The sequence below is a fragment of the Passer domesticus genome, chromosome 3 (assembly GCF_036417665.1).
Source record: "Passer domesticus isolate bPasDom1 chromosome 3, bPasDom1.hap1, whole genome shotgun sequence".
Taxonomy (NCBI): Eukaryota; Metazoa; Chordata; class Aves; order Passeriformes; family Passeridae; genus Passer; species Passer domesticus.
In genome coordinates this window covers 118,064,528-118,083,702 of record NC_087476.1, presented here as the reverse complement: position 1 = coordinate 118,083,702, position 19,175 = coordinate 118,064,528, and the positions used below count along the sequence as shown (strand labels likewise).

Here is a 19,175-nt window from a genome sequence, read left to right as displayed (position 1 = left end):
TGACAGTGGAGGTGACAGCGTTGGCTTTGGTGTCACTCCCAGCTGGTGTCATTTGGATTACAAGCACTAGGGAGCGTCAGGCTGCTTGGGCTGGTGTTTTCCCTCACTGGCTCTTTCCCATTTCAGAGGCAGGTTTCAAACACCCATTCTTGGCTGTGGCCTGTTTTTTTGTGTAGATTTTTTGTGTGTTTTTTTTTTAACTAAAATTCACTCGAAGGCCAGTTGTATTTAACTGTGGTCTAAATAGAAAACCAAAACACAACACAGAAGCTGAGTGTTGAATCTTAAGAAGCAGGGAATGAGACATTGATATAGTTAGTGTAATATCTCAAGATCCTTGTGGAGCAAATGTTCCATGAGTTTAGCATACAGTAGTTTGATAATGGATGATTTCCACAAGGACTAGCAGTGTGCCATGGGGAATTAATCAGAATACAGCATTTCGGATAGTAAAAAAGATCACCTAGGAACAAGCTCTGAAAGTCATATTGTAATTTGTTTTCATACAAATTTAATTATTCCATTAGTTTGATGCAGAAACAACAGAGGGGAAAAACCTGTCAGTATCTAATCAGCAGTTTGAACTGCTGCCTGCTGCATTCTCAGCACTCATGCAGCAGCCGTAGTGGCAGAGTAGCTGCCCCTTGCTCAGGTTGTCTCAGCACAATTGGCTTTTCAAAGCCCAGCATCCTGTTCTACACTCCTGCAGGCAGAGCAGGGTGGCTGCTCCTCTCCCTTGGCCACATCCTATGGTTATTGTCCCTATGGAAGTGTTGGTGGTCCTTAGATGTGAGATTTGCTCACTGAACCCCTGGGTTTTGTCACTTGTTCTTAGCTGACAGGTCAGTTTGGCCAAGTAAAATCACAGAAGTCAAGAAAACAAAGAAGGATGTGTGAGCCTTTTCTTTGTGCATCCCTTTCTAATAGAGAAATGTTAAGGCAGCCCAGGAGGGTCAAGGCTTTCTGCACTCTTGTGGCGTGTCAGAAACACAGGGGAGTGGCTGAACTGATGCAGTGCCCTGCTCTGATGTGTTTATGTGTTGCTCTTGTTTCCAGGTGGGAGTCCTTAGTCTTAGTGCTGATGTATGTCATCTACATCTTCATAATGAAGTAAGTCAAATGTGCCCTCAGCTTATCTAAATTCTAAGGCTCCCTGCTCCCCTTGCCTCACCTAGCCCTTACTACAAGAAGAAGAAACAGCTTCCAGTTCTGCCAGAGGAGGTTTAGCTTGGCTGTTAGGGAAAATTTCTTCACCAAAAGGGTTGAAAGGTGCAGGAACAGGCTGCCCAGGCCAGTGGTGGAATCACTATCCCTGAAGGGGTTTAAAAGATGTGCACATATGGTGCTTAGGGACATGACTTAGCAGTGGGCTTGGCAGTGCTGAATTAGCATTGGACCTGATGATTGTGGAGGCTTTTTCCAACCTAAACTATCCTGTGAATCTGTGCTGTACGGATCTCGTCCTGTGTGAACTGACCAAGGCTAACAGCAAACGTGGCAGAGCAGAGACCTGGATCCATCCTCCAGTCCCACCAAAACAGTCTCTTCTGACTTCATTTAGCATCTCTACTCAGAAGGAAGCAGGAGTGAGATTCCAGTCCACTTTTCATGGGTGTGAAGCTCTGTGGCAGTTCTTGCTTGGCTGGAGATCCGTGATAAAACTACAGCACAGTTGGCAGGGATTTTCTGAGCATCTGGCCTGTGTGACTTCTTCCACACAAGCTCTTGCTAGTAAAACTGGTCTGTTCTGCTGTTCTGTTCACCTCCTCCTGTCTTGTTTTCAAAAGCCAGTGCAAAGGAAACCCAGATTCAAACTGGAACATTCAACAAAACCTTCCAGCTGCCAAACACACCAGTGGTCTTGTCTCCACAAGTAAGACTAGAGATTTGTTTTGAAATGATGAGCAGAGTAATATTGTGAGAGCAATTCTCAGTGAGAACAGCAAAACACTCAGACTGGCTAAAGGGAACACAAGTCAGAATTCATCTATTAATTAGAAATTTTGACATGGAGGGTAGCTTTTTACTCTTGGAACAATTAACTGACCAGCAAGACAGTTGTAATGTGTGCAGTTTTGTTTTGTTTTGTTTTGTTTTTTTTTTTTCCTAAAAAAACCCGTTGTAATGTGAACAGGCTTTTCAGACCTGTTTGGATATAGCTTGAAAAGTTGTCAGCCTAGTTGGGGACCTCTGCCAGGTGTTTATAGGGTCTACCCTTGCCTCTGAATTGTCATGGGGAGAGCCTTGGCTCATATTTGTGTCAGTTCCCAGATGCTCCAAGAAGCAAGGATTATTCCCCACCCCTGCCAAAGTTGGGATGAATTTAGCATAAAGTGTTGTGTTTCTGGGTTGAGTCCTCCCAGTAAAATAATGCTGATACTCAGGTGTGATTGTGTGATAAAAAAATATACTTGGATAATGATAGGCAAAGGTTATTCATGATACAGAATATTCATCACACCTAACACATAAACATGCATGTCATTCAAGATCCATGGCTTCTATCTTTCATAGCCTTCTGGGTATAGAGAAACTGTGTGATGTACAATTTAGCCGGAACTCTGGGATCCTCCTTAAAACCAGAGGAGCTTACTTCCCTCCCTTAGCTGTATTGCACAGAATACAAGGCTAGGAAAAGAAGACTGTCAAGAATTAAAGGTACATCCTTAGTTCGTTTTGTTTGTGCAGGTACAACTCAACCATACATCACTTCTTTGAGAGGAAGACAAAAAACTCTGCAAATATGGTGAATGGTTTAGCAAGTAACACAGAGATGGACGACAACAGCAACTGTGATGCCACAGTGGTGTTACTAAAGAAAGGTAACTGTTCCAGTAAGTCACCCTGTTGCTTGCATCATTCTGGGTGTTCTCTCCCTGCTCACACGGTGGGAGCTGCTGCTCTCTTGTAAGCCACAAAACAGGAGGGGGCAGGTCGTCCTTTTGGAACCTGTCTCCCAGATGGGGATCACGGTGTGGTGATCCCAGCCACCACAGCTTATGCCACTGGAGGTGGCTGAGGCCTCTTGTGGCTGGTTCTTGCTGCTGGACAAGTTGCTTGGCTGCAAGGACTCCTTCAAGCCCAGGGGCTGCTTATCTAGCCTGTTACAGCCGTTTTAATTCCTCCTGTGCGCGCTGTTACTCTGCACTGAAGTTGCTCATTTACAGCATGTCCCGTTAAATTTAAGTCCACTCCAAAGGGACATGAACTGAGCAGGAAAAAAGGCCCTACTTAGACCAGTGTACACTTACCCCAGTGAAGGAAGGGTGGGGACTCTGCATGGGTCTGGGTACTGTGCTCTTACTGCACCTGCTGGCTTTACCATGCCCAACTTTTCCATGTAAGTGGTCTTTAAGGGTATTTCACTTTGGCTGAAATCTGTTCCAGTTTGACTTTAGTCGTGATCATGTATAAAAATGGCTCTATTTCTTCAGCTTAAAAAAATTCCCCCATCCCATAGCTCAGCAGCAGTTGTTCAATGTCTGCATTTGCAGGGATGTTCTAAACTCTATTCACAGTGGATTTATTTTGGCTTTAAAACAGTCAACAAGCATATGCTTGGGGTGTATATGTACCTGTTCTCAGGAATAATGCCTCCCATTTTCCTGAGGCACTGACTTAGCCTTAGAAGAAGCTCCATCCTGACAAAATCAGTCCTGGTCTCTGACCACAGATGGGCTGCCTCTTTTGTTTATCTAGTCTATCAAAAAACCCCAACCAACCACAAATAGGTCTCTTTTCTTGCAAATGGGGCTTGAGAGGCATGGTCTGTATACGGTGAGCAGTTAAGCGTGAAATGTAGTGGGGTTTATTTGCATCTGCAAATGAGTCTGACAGCTCTCAGTTACAGGCCTGCTGCAGAGGGAAGGTTGTCAGCAGTGCTGTGCAGTCTCATTTGGGGAAGCTGTTTTTTTAGGGACAGCTCTCTGTTGCCTGGAGCTCTCCACAGCAGAATTATGCTGGCAGTTCTGTACCAGGAGAGCTGGATTGGGAAAACTCAGTGAGCACAAGCTCAGGCCTTGCACATCCAACTTTTCCCAGTGGGTTTTGGTTTAAACGTTCCTGCAGTGGGTTTTTTGCTTACTCTGCTGATAACTTCTTGATTTGGACACTTGTGGTTACTCAGTCTGGCCAAGGAAGGAAGATGAAAGGGTTGCTTCATCTTCTTGCAGATTGTTCCTGTATTTCCTGGGGACTGGGCCATGGGAGGCCTGGAGAGGCAAGTGGTGCTGCTTTGTGTCCCAGGTGGGGGTACAGGGCCACCAACAGCACCTGTTGCAGTGAAGTGCCTGGGGGAAAATGAGTTGCCAGTGTGGAAAAACTTATAAGAAAAAGCTGTGTGGTTGGTTTTTGTTGTTGGTTTGCATTTTTATTTTTTTTTATATGGAGGAGCTCACATATCTACCCTATTCCATGGAAGCCTCAGTAGGCAAAAAAAGTAACATAAAGGCTGAGGAGATAGTCTAAGACTAACAGTGATGGTTAGAAATGGTAATGCCACAAAACATTTGCCATTGTTTAACACTGGTTTTAATAAACCTTTGCAGAAGTGTGTTGGATGAAGCCTCAGGTTTCCCTGCTGCCAAGTCCCAGTCCTGGCACAGAATTCACAGCCCAAGGTGTCATCCAGGTGAAAGAAGGATGAACCCCAGAGGCAGTGGGCATTGGCACTGTGCTCCAGGCAGAGCACGATCCAGGGACTGGCCTCTGTCTCCCTGTCCCTTTGCTCCCACACTGTGGATCACTGGCACATGCAGTTGCTGCTGGATTTGGTGGCAGATCCCAGCCATGAGCTGCAAGCCCAGGGTGCAGGAACGTTCTTTGCATTTGTGTTGGTACCTTTCAGGAAGAACACAGCAGTGAATGAGGAGAATATCCTCACAGAGGTTGCAGCTGGAAGTAACTGCCTTGGTGGGATAGCTGCTGTTGAAGCAGTGGTGTGCCTAACTCAGGCCTGTGATGAACTGTGCAGAGCAGATTTAGTTCTCTGTAAGGAGCATGAGTGGTCATACTATGTTAACAATTTATTTAAAACCAGGCATATAAGGTGTGTAGAAGGCAGAAATTAAGGGCAGATGAGGCCTATTTTGAATGGTGTAGCTGAAGGAATGGTTCTTACAGAGAACTGCTGGAGCCCACGGGTTCATTCTTCTTAGAGCCACGTAGAGCAGAGGGAGAGACTGCTGGAAAAAGGCCTCAATTTGTTTTTGTTCCTTGGCTGCAGGAAATTTCCACCGTAAAGCCTCAGTGATCATGGTTGATGAGCTGCTCTCTGCCTACCCACACCAGCTTTCATTTTCCGAGGCTGGGCTCCGGATCATGATAACCAGCCATTTCCCTCCCAAAACACGTCTCTCCATGGCCAGCCGCATGTTAATCAATGAGGTGTGTCTTTTATCTCCCCCACCTGCCCCTCTCCTCCCGAATTTGCATTTTCCTGTAGCAGTGTTTAGCATGAAATGCAACTCTGGTGTTTCTTCTGGATCCCTGATAGCGCTCTCCCAGATTTTATCCTTCTGGCACTGACTTCACTGGACATCCCTTTCTCTCTGTGCCCATGGAGATTTTAGCAGAGGTTGTTATGCAGTTGTGTTCCATGTAGCTGTTGCTCACAGGAGGTGCCTTCTGCATAGATCTGTTTGATAATATGGTATTACCCCGAGACTGCACTTAGTGTGTCACTGGTCTTGGAGTACTCCTGGAGTCAATTCTACAGCCACTGGACCTTCTCTTGTAAAAGTTGTACATGTGAGATTTTTCTAGTGGTCTGCAAGCAAGCATCATGTTGTACCTGTTGAAAATAATTTTTTTTGCTTTTAAAGATACATTTTTAAATAATTCTACACACCTCTCTTTCTCTGTTCCTCCCTTTTGCTTAAAAAACCCCCTCAAATTTAAAAAAGTCTTACTTTTCAGCAAGGCTGCCTTTATTTACAGAGACAGAGGCTGATCAACAGCAGGACTTACACCAACGGCGAGTCAGAAGTAGCAATCAAAATACCCATCAAGCACGTGGTGGAGAACGGAACAGGCCCCAGCAACTCTGCTGAGCGTGGCGTGAACGGCACGCGGCGCGACGAGGACGTGGCCGAGGCCAGGAACGAGAACGAGAACGAGGACAACGAGAACAACGAGAACGACGAGGAAGAAGATGACGATGACGACGACGACGATGATCATGAAGGGCCGTACACGCCTTTTGACCTCCCCAGTAAGAAGCACCTGCCTTTGTGTGGTGTTTGTTTGGGTGTGCTGGAAAGCATTGCAGACGGATGTAGAGGTAGAAGTGTCTCTGAGAGCTTCCTTCAGCTTTCACTTGGCAGTGAGGCTTGTAGCCACATGTAAAAGAGATGGGGAACTGGGAAGCAGCAGGAATCTCTCAGGATGCAGACTCCTGGGGTTGGGCACACCTCTGCTGCAGCTCCTGTGTTGGCCCTGTGCTGCTGTTGCAGTAACAGGGGAGATGCAGCAATCTCCACAGGGTGGGTTCTGCCCCCAAAACATGGCTCACCCTCTGGAGAGAAGGATCTTTGCTCACTGTGGAGGAAGCTGAGGGTAGCTGGGCTGCTGGCAAGGAGCCTGAGTGAAGGTCAGAGTGAGGACCCACGTGTGCCTCAGGCTGCTGAGCACTGCCCCTGCAGGATGAAGATCTCCTTTTAGCCTAGTGCTTACCACATGAGGGCTCTGGTCCTGGGATGATCATAATATATCCCTGTCCTGCCTTTGAGTCACAGTTGCCATAGCTGGCAAGATTTGCTGTGTTGCAGATGAGCTGGAATACTGTAGGGAGTGGTCCTGCCCTTTGCAGTCCAGATACAATTTTGGGAACTCCTGTTCAGGTCTCACTCAAATAGCATTTCTGTAGTTTGAGTGAGGAAAAGGCCTCAGCCTTAAAGAGAGTAGTTTAGACGTCCTATGGACTTTCATAGTTTGTGAAAGGCTGGCACGGACCTCTGGAGATCTTTGGTTCCACCCTCTACTCAGAGCAGGTCCTCCTCCAAGCCTGTGTCCAGTTGAGTTTTATTATCTATAAGGATGGACATCCCACAGACTTTTGAGTACCTGTTCCAATGTTTGACTACCGCCCCCCCACCCACTCTAGTAGGAAAAAAAAGAGAAAATGCACAATTTAGTGTACTATCTGTTCTGAATTTCTCCTATTGGAAGTTGAGTCCATTGGCTTTTGTAATTCCCTTGTGCAAGGAATTTTGTAATTCCCTTGTGAAGGGCCTGCCTCCATATTTTCTGTACCTTCCCATTAGGTGATTGAAGGTGAGTCAGATCTCTTTCTTGGACTTGCATTTTATGTGGTTTGTTAAGAACTTGACTAGGGAAGAGGGGGAGCACATGTGATCTGACCCATTACTTAAAGTCCTAGGGAGGCCCTTCATACTCCTGTGTCCTTCTCTGCCATCACATCATTATCTTCTGAACAAGGAATGGCATGTTGGCATAGCAGGCTGAGGTGTCCCTGGCATCTTGTTTGCACATGCAGACAAAATAATAGCATTCTGAAATACAGCAGACGTGACTTGTGATTGTTTCCCTTTGTTTTGTTGTTTGGCAGCTGGCAAGATAGAAATGTTGAAGTGGGTCTTCACATGGCCCTTGAGTTTTGTCCTGTACTTCACAGTGCCCAACTGTAACAAACCCCACTTGGAAAAATGGTTCATGGTCACCTTTGCTTCTTCTACCCTGTGGATTGCAGCTTTTTCTTACATGATGGTGTGGATGGTACGTACCAGCTAACCCAGAAACCACTGCCTGGGAGAAGCAGCAGGAGGGGGTTTGACAGTCTAGAGAAATGCATAGGAAGTTCTACACACCTGAATTTTCAGGTGAGAAACCTTAGGTTTGCTTCTATTTCTTTTGGACCTGTCTAAACTCAGAGAAGAAAATTAGGGGCCAGTAGCCATGGCCTTTGAGCTTGATTTAGGTTTGGCATTTCATCCAGATTCTTTACCTTGGGCAACAATTACACCTGCAGCAGTGGAACATCTCCTAGTCCTGCAGGGTAGTGTGAGGGGTGCTGAGTGACAATCTGGTCACCAAGAGAACTTTTCATTCTCTTTCAGCAAGCAAGCTCAACAGACACGGAGTTGTGAATGACAACACTTTGAACTTAGCATGAGCAATAGCATTCAGTCAAATTCCTGCAGAACTAGAACCATGGGGTGGTTTTGTGTCTGCTTAGCTAGTATTTGTATATAACAATGTTTACAAAATTCATCCAAGATCACCAGACAGTTACCCAGGGTAATGAGCACCATATAGTCTCTTTTCCAGATTAGTATAGGAAAACCATGGATGAAATGTATGGAACAGCTAATCTGAGAGGGTACACAGCAGGTGAGTGCTATTGCCAGTTGATGAATATACCAAAAAAAGCCTGTCACTGCCTCTATTAAAGGAAATATGAGTTTGAACTGAGAGATACCCTCTGTCTCACAACATTTTGCAGATTTGGGGCAAATTGGCCTTGGGTCTTAATTCTTGTACACAGCTTGACAGTTTATTTCATACTCTCCTTAGGTGACAATCATTGGGTACACACTGGGAATTCCAGACGTGATCATGGGCATCACTTTCTTGGCAGCAGGAACCAGCGTGCCAGACTGCATGGCCAGCCTTATCGTGGCCAGGCAAGGTGGGTCACTGCAGGGATGGCATCCTGCTGTGGAACTGTGTCCTGACATTCTCCTCCTCTTCAGGTAGCACAGATGTTTCCTCAGCAGGAGAATATACAGAGCTTTTTCCACAAGCCTGGAATTTAAAACAAGAACAAAGAAGGAAATAAATTGTGTTGCTATTGCAAAGCAGTTAACAGGTTCTCAACAGAAATGTGGAGCAAGTTCTGGCAGTATTGTCAACTTCAAGCCTTCCTCAATAATCACAGTAATTTTCTTAATTTGAATATCAGTGGTATAGAACTATTCAATGGCATAAGAATTTTTCAGGTCACTTTTCAGCTTTTCTTCACAGTCATAAGGACTGGAAGATACTGCTGTTTTTAAGGAAAGCAGCTCCCCCGTATTTGTGGCCCAAGCAAGAGATGTGTAAAGAGGAAAAGCAAGTAGCCAGTACTGCTTTGGGCAGCAAAACCAGTGGCTTGTCACTGAAATAAGCAGCTGCTGAAGAGATGACTCAAAGACCTTTTGCAATTAATCCAGTACAGAAGCTCATGTGTCATGGTCACAGTGAAGGGTCAAAAGTCCCCCTGAGCATGGCACCAGAGAACTGGCAGGTCACAGCCAGCACGGTGGGTCCCCTGAGCAGCAGAGGATTAGAGGAGGGGAATTCTCAGATGATCCTGGAAGGTGGATTAAGCCCCTTTAAACCTGCTGGCCTTGTATGATGGGGGCAAAGGCAAGGGAGGGAGTGACGGGTGTCTTCCACAAATCTTTGCCTTAATCGGGGGAAATTGCCTGGATAACCTCAGATTAAAGCTGCAGGACTTTTCTGTGACATCTCTGACTGTTTGTGGTTTCCATTCCTGCAGGTATGGGGGATATGGCCGTGTCCAACTCCATCGGAAGCAATGTTTTTGATATTTTAATTGGCCTGGGCCTTCCCTGGGCTTTGCAGACCCTAGCAGTGAATTATGGATCATACGTAAGTCCTACATTTGTTCACATCATTGTTACTTATTTATTATTTGTTTATTTACTTTTAATAAACCCAGATCTATCTAGGAAAAAAAATTCCAAAATTCTATGGATTTTATTTGAAAAAAACAAGTAATTTTCTCTGTTACGATATGGGAGAAGTAGAAATTAATTGTCACTGGACATTTCCCATCCTTTTGAGGACAAGTACTTTCATTTCTTCCTTAAAGACAGAAGTCTGTGCTGAAGTAAGCTAGCTTACTAGAGTGCACTGGATTTTCATACTCTTGAATATATTCCAAGTAAGAATGACCCTGTTTTTAATAAGGCGGAGGGGATAAACACACAGGTGTAATATAAAATGTAGATGAGATCTGTAGGGCATTCGCTAAGAAAAATTCTGGCATTACTAAACTGTTAACACAGTGCAAAGTGAAGGAAATTGTTAAATAATTGGGTGTTTCAGAGCGTGGAAATCAGCAGGAAACTCTGCAGAGCCTTACTGTTTAAGACAAAACTACCAAACAGCAATGAACTTATCCTTTACTTCCCAAGTAATAAAAGAGCCAACCTCTGCCCCTGAGTTGTTGCAAGGTTCCTTCTGAGAAGTAAAAGCAGGAGATGCCACAGAGTTCTAGAAGGAAGTCACTGTGGCTATTGCTGTTAGCTGGACACCACTCAGACAGCATGTAGGGCAGAGAGGAGACTGTTGATTACAGTCTCTGAGTGAATGCAAAGGTAAAAGGCAGGAGAATGACAGAACTGCTGAGCTTGACAAGTACTTCTGTGGATTGTCTAGTCCCCAGCCCTCTGCTCAAAGCTGGGTCAGCTATAGCAGAATGCTTAGGACCGTGTCCTGTTGGGTGTTGAAGGATGGAGTCTGCACAGCCACTCTCAGCAGTCTGCTTTGTTTTTTAACCACTCTCAACAGTCAAGAACATTCTTATATTATAGTGGGGTTTCTGTATTTAAAATTGTGTGGTTCCTCTTGTCCTTTCAATGGATATCACTCAGAAGAGTCTGGCTGCACCTTCTCTGTGTTCTCCCATCAGGTATTTATGCACATGGCTAAGATCCCCCTGAATATTCTTTTCTCTAGGCTGAGCAGTCACAGCTCTTTCAGCCTCTCTCTATGTCAGATGCTGCCATCCCTTAAATCCTCCTTGTGGTCCTTCACTGGACTTGCTCCAAGAAGTTCATATCTCCCTTGTATTGAGGAGCCCAGAACTGGACCAAGCACTCCAGATGTGAGCAGAGAAGGATCATCTTCCTCTACTGGCAGCACTTCTCCTGATGTAGCCCAGGGCCCTGTTGATGTTCCATGGCACAGGGGTGCATTGTTGACTTCAGCTTGGTGTCCACCAGGATCAACAGGACTTTCTTGGCCAAGCTGCTTTCCAGCTGGTCAGCCCCATGCTGATATGTGGAGTTATTCCTTCCCAAGTGCAGGGCTTTTCATTTCCCTTTGTGGATATTAAGGAGTTTGCTGCCTGCACATTTTTCCAGCCTGTCCAGCTCCCTCTTTATGGCAGCACAGTCCTCCAGAGCATGAGCCATCTTCCTTGGTTTTGTATGGGCTGTGAACTTGCTGAGCCTGCTCTCTCCCCATCATCCAGTTCATTAAAAAAGCAGTCCTGACCCTGGGGTAAGGCCCTAGTGACTGGCCCCCAGCTGGGCTTGGAGCACAGTGCTTTGGCTGCTATCAGGCCATTCCACTGTCCACTTTTCTAGGCTGTTCTTCCTCTGTTTGTCTCTGAGGATGTTTGAGAGAATGCCAGAAGCCTTGCTAAAGTCAACATAAACAATATTGTTGTGCTCCCCTCACCCAGCAAGTCCCCCTCATCCTACAAGGCTGTCAGGCAGGGTCAGCGGGATTTCCCCTCCATAAATTAACATGTCTGTCCTTTGTGTATTTAGAAGTGGTTCCCATGATCATGTGCTCTGTCATCTTCCCAGGGATCAAGGACAGGCTGACCAGCCTTTGGTTCCTCACATCTTCCCTCTTCGTGCCACAAGTGCTGTAGGAATAAAATCCCTTTCTTTAATGAGCAGTTTATCTGTAGCTCATATATATATTTGTGAAAAAGGATGGAAACAAGTGGCTGAACTGAAGCAGCCAATTTTAATGGAGGCATAACATTATCTCTACTGTTTTGCATACCCAAAATGTCCATTATACAGTGTGATCAGATGGTTAGAAAAGGCAGTCTTAGAAACTGCCCCACAATTAGCAAAAGCGAGTTTCCTCAGTTGTCACTTGCTGTTCCTGGATTTCTCTCCAAATTCTTGGGTAATTGGACTTTCAAACAAAGCAAGCCCCCTTTCCCCACCCTGTTATTAATAATTAATTTTTGAAGTATTACTACGTTGCTGGCAAAGGCTGGCATTAGCTGGGTCAGGTGCACCTTGGTGGCAGTTCCTAGATCTCCAGGATGCTGGTTGTTATTCCAGGAGTGTGGCTGTTGTCCCTGGCACCCAGGTCAGAGGGGGCAGCAGATGTGGAGCTCAGTTTCCTGAGGCCTGTGAGGCTGGGCCTTGGGCTGCTTGCATGAGCAGGCCCTGCTGGCTGCACTGGGGCTGGTGGGCTCAGCCAGCCTGGTTGTCCACTGAACATCACCACGAGTCAAAAGCACTAGGTGATTTCTGAGCTAACAGTACAGGGTTTAGTACTGCTCCTTTGGTGTTGGCAGGACCCAAAGGTGTCTCTGTAGTATCTCCTCCAACAGGGGATCTCCTCAAAGCAGTCTTTGTAAGTGGCTTCACGTGGAATCTGGACTTGTTTAAACAAGCTTGCTCCATGGGATAGTGTCTGAGTGGGGAAGAGGCAGCTTTGTGATCTAACAGAATGAGTCAGGAAAAGAGCAAGAGGGGGACCTGTCAGAGAGATGGATGGGCTTGCTGGAGTCACAGTAGGTGAATGTCAGAACTGGAAATAAGCTGTGAATCCCTGGAGACACGTCCTGGTGCTGGGTTGCTAAATCACGTTTTGATTGAGTGTCTCTCTGGCTGTTGCTTCCCCAGCCCCATTGTCAGTTTATCTTCAGCTTAGTGTTTAGTTTATTCTGGCTTTCTTATTACAGAAGGGAAAGGAAAACCATCTTATGATTCTCAGGCTGCATCTTGGAAGCATCTGTCACCTGGCGTAGAGAAGGAGGTTTTCCTTCTGTGTTCCTGCTTTAGATGAAACATCTTCCCCTAGGATGTGGGTACTCTCTAAGTGCCTTCAGCTCAAGTGTCCGTTCCAGAATTCATGGCTTTGACCAAGCCACCAACCCTTTTTCCATGAAAAGGCAGATCTATTCAGGATTAAACTTCCCACATCACATCCCTTCTGTTTTTACAACGCCAAGTCTTTAACCCAACCATATGTTTCTTATTTCTAAGGTCCTTGTTTCTGAACACTCATTAAGGTACTAACTCTGCCTTCCTCTGCTTCCCACTGGAGCTTCCATCTCCACTGCTCACTTGGCCACCCTCTTGCAGCAGCTCTCCCCTTCTGTTCTGTACACAGCTAATCTGGCAGGCCAGCAGGTCTTTTGGAGGAAAAGCAGCATCTCTCTGGACCTTGAGAGTCCTTTGACAGATTCACTCTATCCTCTCTTCCAGCACTGAGTCTTGGACACGTTGCTGACTCTGTAATCCAGTAAGCATCCTTCCCCAATGCACCTGGCACATGCAGAGTGGAAGGATGTTTGCTCCTTATCTTCCATCCAGTTGCTTTCCTCTGGAATAATTTTTGCATGTAAACCAGACATCATCCAGCAGTATTTTAGAGAACAGGAATTTTAGCCTAAGGATAAAGAGCCAGGTTGATTTGATCACGTCAGCATTTGGGAGTATAATCATGTCAGTCCAATTTGCTCCTTTGCCTGATAACTTCAGGCAGTATCAGCAAAATTTGACAGTACATTAGAAGTCTGAGAGACCTGATATTCCTTCCACAAACAAGCAGCTTGAGACAGCAGAAATAATCCCAGTGTAATCATATTTAGGCATCAGACGATCCAGAGGGAAGCAAATGCTTGCAAAGCACACATGGAGATGGGAAGCCTCTCTGCTTTGCTCCTTGCTGACCAGTTGATTTTCACTGGTTAAATTCCAAGGCCCTGTTTGTTAGGACAAAGCTGGCTCCCTGGCTTTGTGGCAGAGAGATTATTGTGAGGATTCTACTGCAGTAGAGCAAATCTCCCTGCCAGTCCTCCTAGCATTACAGGAGTTCTCTCCAGCTATAGCTCCTAGCATCTCCTGCATGATACTCTTGAGTGGCCATGTGCATCACTCCAGGTGTGTACCCTCTGCAAAATGAATTTTGTGATACAGAGCAAAACAGGGACACTTTCTTGGAAGTCTAAAAACAGGTTTAAGAAGGAAATTCCATTTAAACGTGCAGCAATGCATCAATGTTTGAAGTTCCAGTTTGCTTAGACCGCTGTCTCATGGCAAGACCTCAGGAATGCAGGATTTAGACTGAATTTCCACTGCCAGGCAGAGACACTGAAGGAGAAGGATACCCAGACATACAGAAGACCTGCAGCTTTTTCAGCTGAGGGACTGGAAACAAAGCATAGCCCTTCTGAAATTCCTTACTGGGGTAATTTCTGTCATATTAAGGCCCTGAGGCAAAACCAGTGGGGGTTTTGGCAATAGCTCCTTGTTTTCCCTTAAGCAGCTGCCAGAAAAGAACTTAAGAATAGAATAACTTTTATTTCCATTGTTTTTCCTCTGCTGTTTGGCTTCAGCCTTGGTTACCACAGCAGCATGGGAATGGCTGGAGCTGGTGGCAGCCTCTTTGCATTTGCTGCACGAGCAGCAGGGAGGTGGCCCCCCTCAAACTCTGACAGAGGCTGTGAATGTGCAAACCTTCTGTGCATGATCAGCCAGAACAGCATTCTTCTGCCTTGCTTGAGCCCCTGCACACAAGCCAGTCCTCAAAGGGGAGTTTGGGAATGTTGATTTTTCCTCCTTGCAGTATGAGGGAGTGCTTCTCCTGCAGCCCTTTTCTCTTGGGGAAGAGGCATTTGCTATTCTTAAATGAACAGGGGACTGGACTATTCCTTATACAATTAAAAGGACTCCAGCTGGGACTCTTTTGCCAAAACCTGAAATTATCTCCTCCCTTACTGTCAGTTTTGAATGTTTTGCTGCCCTTGTTTTCCCTGAACTCGCACATTTTCATATATCCCAAGGAAATGTATTCTGTTGCTTCTTGCAGGAAATGCCACTCAATCTCATGAGAAGGCTTGACTATTTCTGGCCCAGTTTGACAGATCAAGGACACATTTTTCTTAAGCTTTTGTTTCAAATTTCAGAAACTTCTGGGCTTCTGTGCTCTTAGTTAAAAGTCATGATAAGAAATAGGGTAGGCTGGTGATTACCATAGGAGTGGAATCAGTTAAATCTCTATTTCCAGAGCTGTAGACTCATGGGAAATTTGTGAAATAGCAGCGGGTAGTCCAAAGTCAAATTCAGGAAAAGAAACGGTTTGTCAGGAAGCTCATTTGGCTGAACTAGATACATATTACAGCTGGAATTTCTGGAAGAAAAAGTCCAACTGTTTGAGTAAAAGAATATTCCTGGTCAGCTCAAAGTACTGGAAAAGGTGTGAAGAATTCCAGATGCTTCTTCTGATGCTCAGGAGGTGACGTATGCACGGCACCTCCCTGCCATGGTAGAAAAGGGACAGAAAAGGACAGAAACCACATGTGAAAAGGGCTATAAAACAACTGAGAAGCAAATAGAAAATAACAGAAGGACAGTTGGAACAAGAGGACGTTGATGTAAGCCTGTTCCCAAAGCCCATTTGCCCTGGCATGACTGGGAGATGGATTCCATAGGTGGGTGCCTGGTGTAATTCCAAATGAGCTGGACTTGCAGTGCTGTGGGGTTACTGTGTGCACACCAACATTCCCGTGGATTTGGCTTGCAGGGAGCACTGCAGGGCTTGGCCAGGGGCCACATGAGGCGTGGCTCACCTGGCACAAGTGGCCAGGCTCACCTCAGCAGCCTCTGGCACATGGAGAGTGGGAGCATCCTTCAGGTAAACAGGGAAGTACAGGGAGAGGAGCAAGGCAAGCATGAACCGTGGGGATTCCTCCTCGTTTGGGTTTCACTCTCTCAAAACCCTTCAGCAGCACTGTACAAAAACCACCCATGGTTCTGTAGGCTCACTTCCTGAAGTAGATACATGCCTGTTAAAAAATGTGGCAGGGCTGCCAGGAAAGTTCTTGTTATTTAGGTTAATTAACAGCTCTCTGCTTTGTCCAGCAGTGGGAGCTGGGCTAGATACCAGGCCAAGAATGTGGCTGGTTAAACCCAAGTTGAGAACTGTTAACCTGGAGTGAAATTTTCCCTGTGAGGGTAACTTGGTGCTCACGCTGCAGGAATTGTCACATTTGCTTGGCCCACATAGGAACAGCATGGTGTGTGTGTGTGGCTCGTACATTGGGAAAGCTGCTGTAAATAATTAGCATACATTTTCTGCTTTTGAATTATCCCTAAAACATCTTTTATTCCCCTAAATGACCTCCAAGGAAGAGCCTTGCAGATAGTCTGAAGAAAGCAGCACCAAACATCTCTTTTTCGGAGCACTGCCCTCAGCAAATTAGACACAGAGGCCTTTGGAATGCTCTGCTGGTTTTATGGAGCATGAAGTTGTAACTGGGAAGCAGTGTTAAGGTTAAATTTTTGCACTTTAGGTTAAATTCAGACATTTTCCATGGTAAAATAATTCCATCTTCTTCATTTGCTTGCTTTTCTTGTAGATCTCTTTCCAACTGATACATTTTATACTGACAATTTTAAAAATATTTGCACTAGTCAAACAAAATTCCTGACCAAAATCCAGACAGGAATTTATTGTAAAATATTCTCTCTTTGCTAGCCAGCTGCTGTTCATTCGGGATATAGCAGGGAAGGCGGCTTTAAATGTGCATTTTACTTTTAGTACACAGAGATATTGTAGGGCTTTTTTGAACTCTATAATAATGGAAATCAGGTTAACTGTTACATGTGGGTGGAAGCAAGAGAGGAGGAGTGGATGCACAGGAATGACTGAAGCCAAGTGGGCTGGTCCATCTCTGAAGTTTACATTAGCAGTGGGATCATGACATTTTTCATCTTCAGTTATGCAGACAGTCCCAAAATCAGTCTTTATGCCCTGAAGCAAGCCAAATCCTCCATTTCTTTGAGCAGTCTGATGAGAATATTGTATTTAAGTTATAATGGCCATAGAAATGTAATGGTCCTGCTGCCCATCCATACCCTTACAGCATATTCATCCTGAAGAAATCCTCCAGTACCTTTCAGACTAAATGATCATCGTGGTTGCAGCCTTTTTTATGGTGTCAGCAATCAGTAGGGAAGGGCAGTGTGCTGTTGGTGTGAGCTGGTATTTAACATGTGCAAAGGGAACAGCACAGCTCGGGCAGCATGGATTGGCTTAGAGGATCCTGGGTGTGCAGGGAGCAGTGCAGGCTGAGAGTTCCCAGGTGTCAGGACTGGTCATCCTTTCTGACTCTGCAGGTCAGACTCTCCCCTCAGTGGTCCCTGGGGAGTGAACCTAAATCATTACTCTGGATTTTGGAGCAGTAGTGGGATGAAAAGGATTTCCTGGCTGTGGTGCACAATGATACAAGTGTATCTGTATTCCTGCATTCTTAAAATTGTGGTGCTGCTTGACACATTAGCTATACCCACTTGACTTGCAAATGGGGCTCTTTATAATCTAACTGGAAGGATGGGAGCACTGAGAAGCCAGCCTTTCCTAGAAGGATGTCCTCTACACATAGGAGCTCCTGGAGCAGTGCCTTGAGAGACTCCACTGAGTGCTGCCCTGATGATGCTGCAGGTCATGCTGTTGAGGTCATAAAAAGTGCCCGAAAGGATAATGGTTAAGTTCCCCAAGAGAAGGATGGGATACCAAGGAGAAGTGGTTTCCCATCCTTCCTAGGAGAAGGTTCCTAGCTGAGGAGCAAGATTGGAGAGACAGCTTTACTCCCTGTAGCCTTCCTTTGTAACATTAGCTTTATGTCTCACAAAAATCACATTTTAAAAAGTATTTGGGCCTTAAAGATGCAGATGACTTCCTTAGGTTAGGCTCAAAGCCTCTAAAAGTGGCAATTTAATGGCTTCCCAGCTTTGTGGACCTGCATCTCAGTTTTTCTCTTGGACAGTGACTGTAACTGGGGCTCTGCCACGAAGACAGCTTGCACCAGAGCCTGTGATGTGCCTGGTACACAGCCCTGCAGGCAGTAAGTTGTCTCCTTGTCTGATCTGCCTCAGTGCTAAATTATGTCCAGCCTATGTTAGTGTGCCATGATGCATTGATACAGACAATTTTTCAGCACCTGAGGCCCTGGTTTTGAGATTAATGACTTGTTCCCTTCACCAAGAGGAGAAAGATTAGGGAAGAAATAAGGTGAGAGTGGGGAAGAAATCAGGCACTTGTGTGTGTCCTTGTCTGTTTTCCCCCACTGTGAAGCACTAATTGGGGACTGAATGCAAAATTTCCTTTCCCCTGTTTGTTCTTACAGGACTCATAGAAGAGTTAGAAAATGTCATGATATAATAGTACAAGGGATGGCAAAGCTCACATGGAAGTGGAACACTGAAATGTTGTCAGGTCCTAAGGATGCTCCTCTAATAACACTCCTTTGGCAAAATAGGGAGTAGGCAAAGTTATCTGCCATGTGATAGTCTGACTTGGCATTTACACCTTGCAAGCCACTGTTCAACAGCTCAGCAGTTTAGGATCATGGAAATATAAGCAGAGAGGAATGTTGTTTGAAATTGTGAGATGGTTTGATAAACTTCCTTCTTTTGCAGATTCGGTTAAACAGCAGAGGACTTATATATTCTGTTGGTCTCCTGCTGGCATCAGTTTTTGTCACAGTATGTATATAGTCTTTTGTTCTTATTTTCCAAAAGAGGGATTTTTACAGACATTTTCTTCACCTGCTCCTTTCTCACCTCCAGCTGAAATAGTGCTTGTAAAGTCTGTTTTTACAGGGTAGGGGTGCTTCCTGCTTGAAAAGCTTCCCAGGGCCTTGATTCAGCCCTTTGCAGGAGCTGTCACTCCCATGGGATGACACTCCTGCCTGTGTGTTTTCTGTGGGAGGAGCCTGGGAAAACCATTAGTAATCATTAGGAATTTCTATGCTAGAGCTAGGTCCCTTGATTCATGATGAGATCCATTGTCCTGCGAGACAAGCAGACAAAATGCTGAGCAGGTTGCTTGGCCCTCTCTGGGATCCTTCTGAAATACAACACAGTCCGGCAAAAACAGTGCCTGACAATGTTTCTGTTGAAATCAGTACTTGGTGTTCCCTGACCTTACCCAGAAATGATAGAAGAGGAATGATGTGACATCTTCCAAATCTTGTGGGAGGGGCATCCTGTGCAGTGCACGCCAACACAGTTCCCACATACACAAGATGTTAATCCTTGGTGGGAGCAAACTGTGCAAAGTCAAGCAGTCTTAGACTGTGTGGCTCTAGATTGGGATGCAGAGGAGCACATGAAGCATTTTGAGTTTAAAAAAAAAAAAAGGAACCTGGCCTTTAAATCCATTTC

At 45.4% G+C, this 19,175-nt stretch overlaps 1 protein-coding gene across 2 annotated transcripts in view; it reads left to right on the top strand.

Moving 5' to 3' along the window:
* SLC24A3 (solute carrier family 24 member 3) overlaps window positions 1-19,175 on the top strand; it is a 118,719-nt gene that overhangs the window by 82,777 nt on the left and 16,767 nt on the right. Inside the window, exons 9-16 of one of the 2 annotated variants that reach the window (XM_064415451.1) lie at window positions 1,057-1,110; window positions 2,689-2,822; window positions 5,225-5,385; window positions 5,938-6,211; window positions 7,568-7,734; window positions 8,533-8,647; window positions 9,500-9,612; window positions 18,429-18,494. In XM_064415451.1, coding sequence (XP_064271521.1) covers window positions 1,057-1,110; window positions 2,689-2,822; window positions 5,225-5,385; window positions 5,938-6,211; window positions 7,568-7,734; window positions 8,533-8,647; window positions 9,500-9,612; window positions 18,429-18,494 — 1,084 coding nt within the window. Of the gene's footprint in view, window positions 1-1,056; window positions 1,111-2,688; window positions 2,835-5,224; window positions 5,386-5,937; window positions 6,212-7,567; window positions 7,735-8,532; window positions 8,648-9,499; window positions 9,613-18,428; window positions 18,495-19,175 lie in introns of both variants that reach the window. The other variant, XM_064415450.1, reaches the window with a different exon arrangement.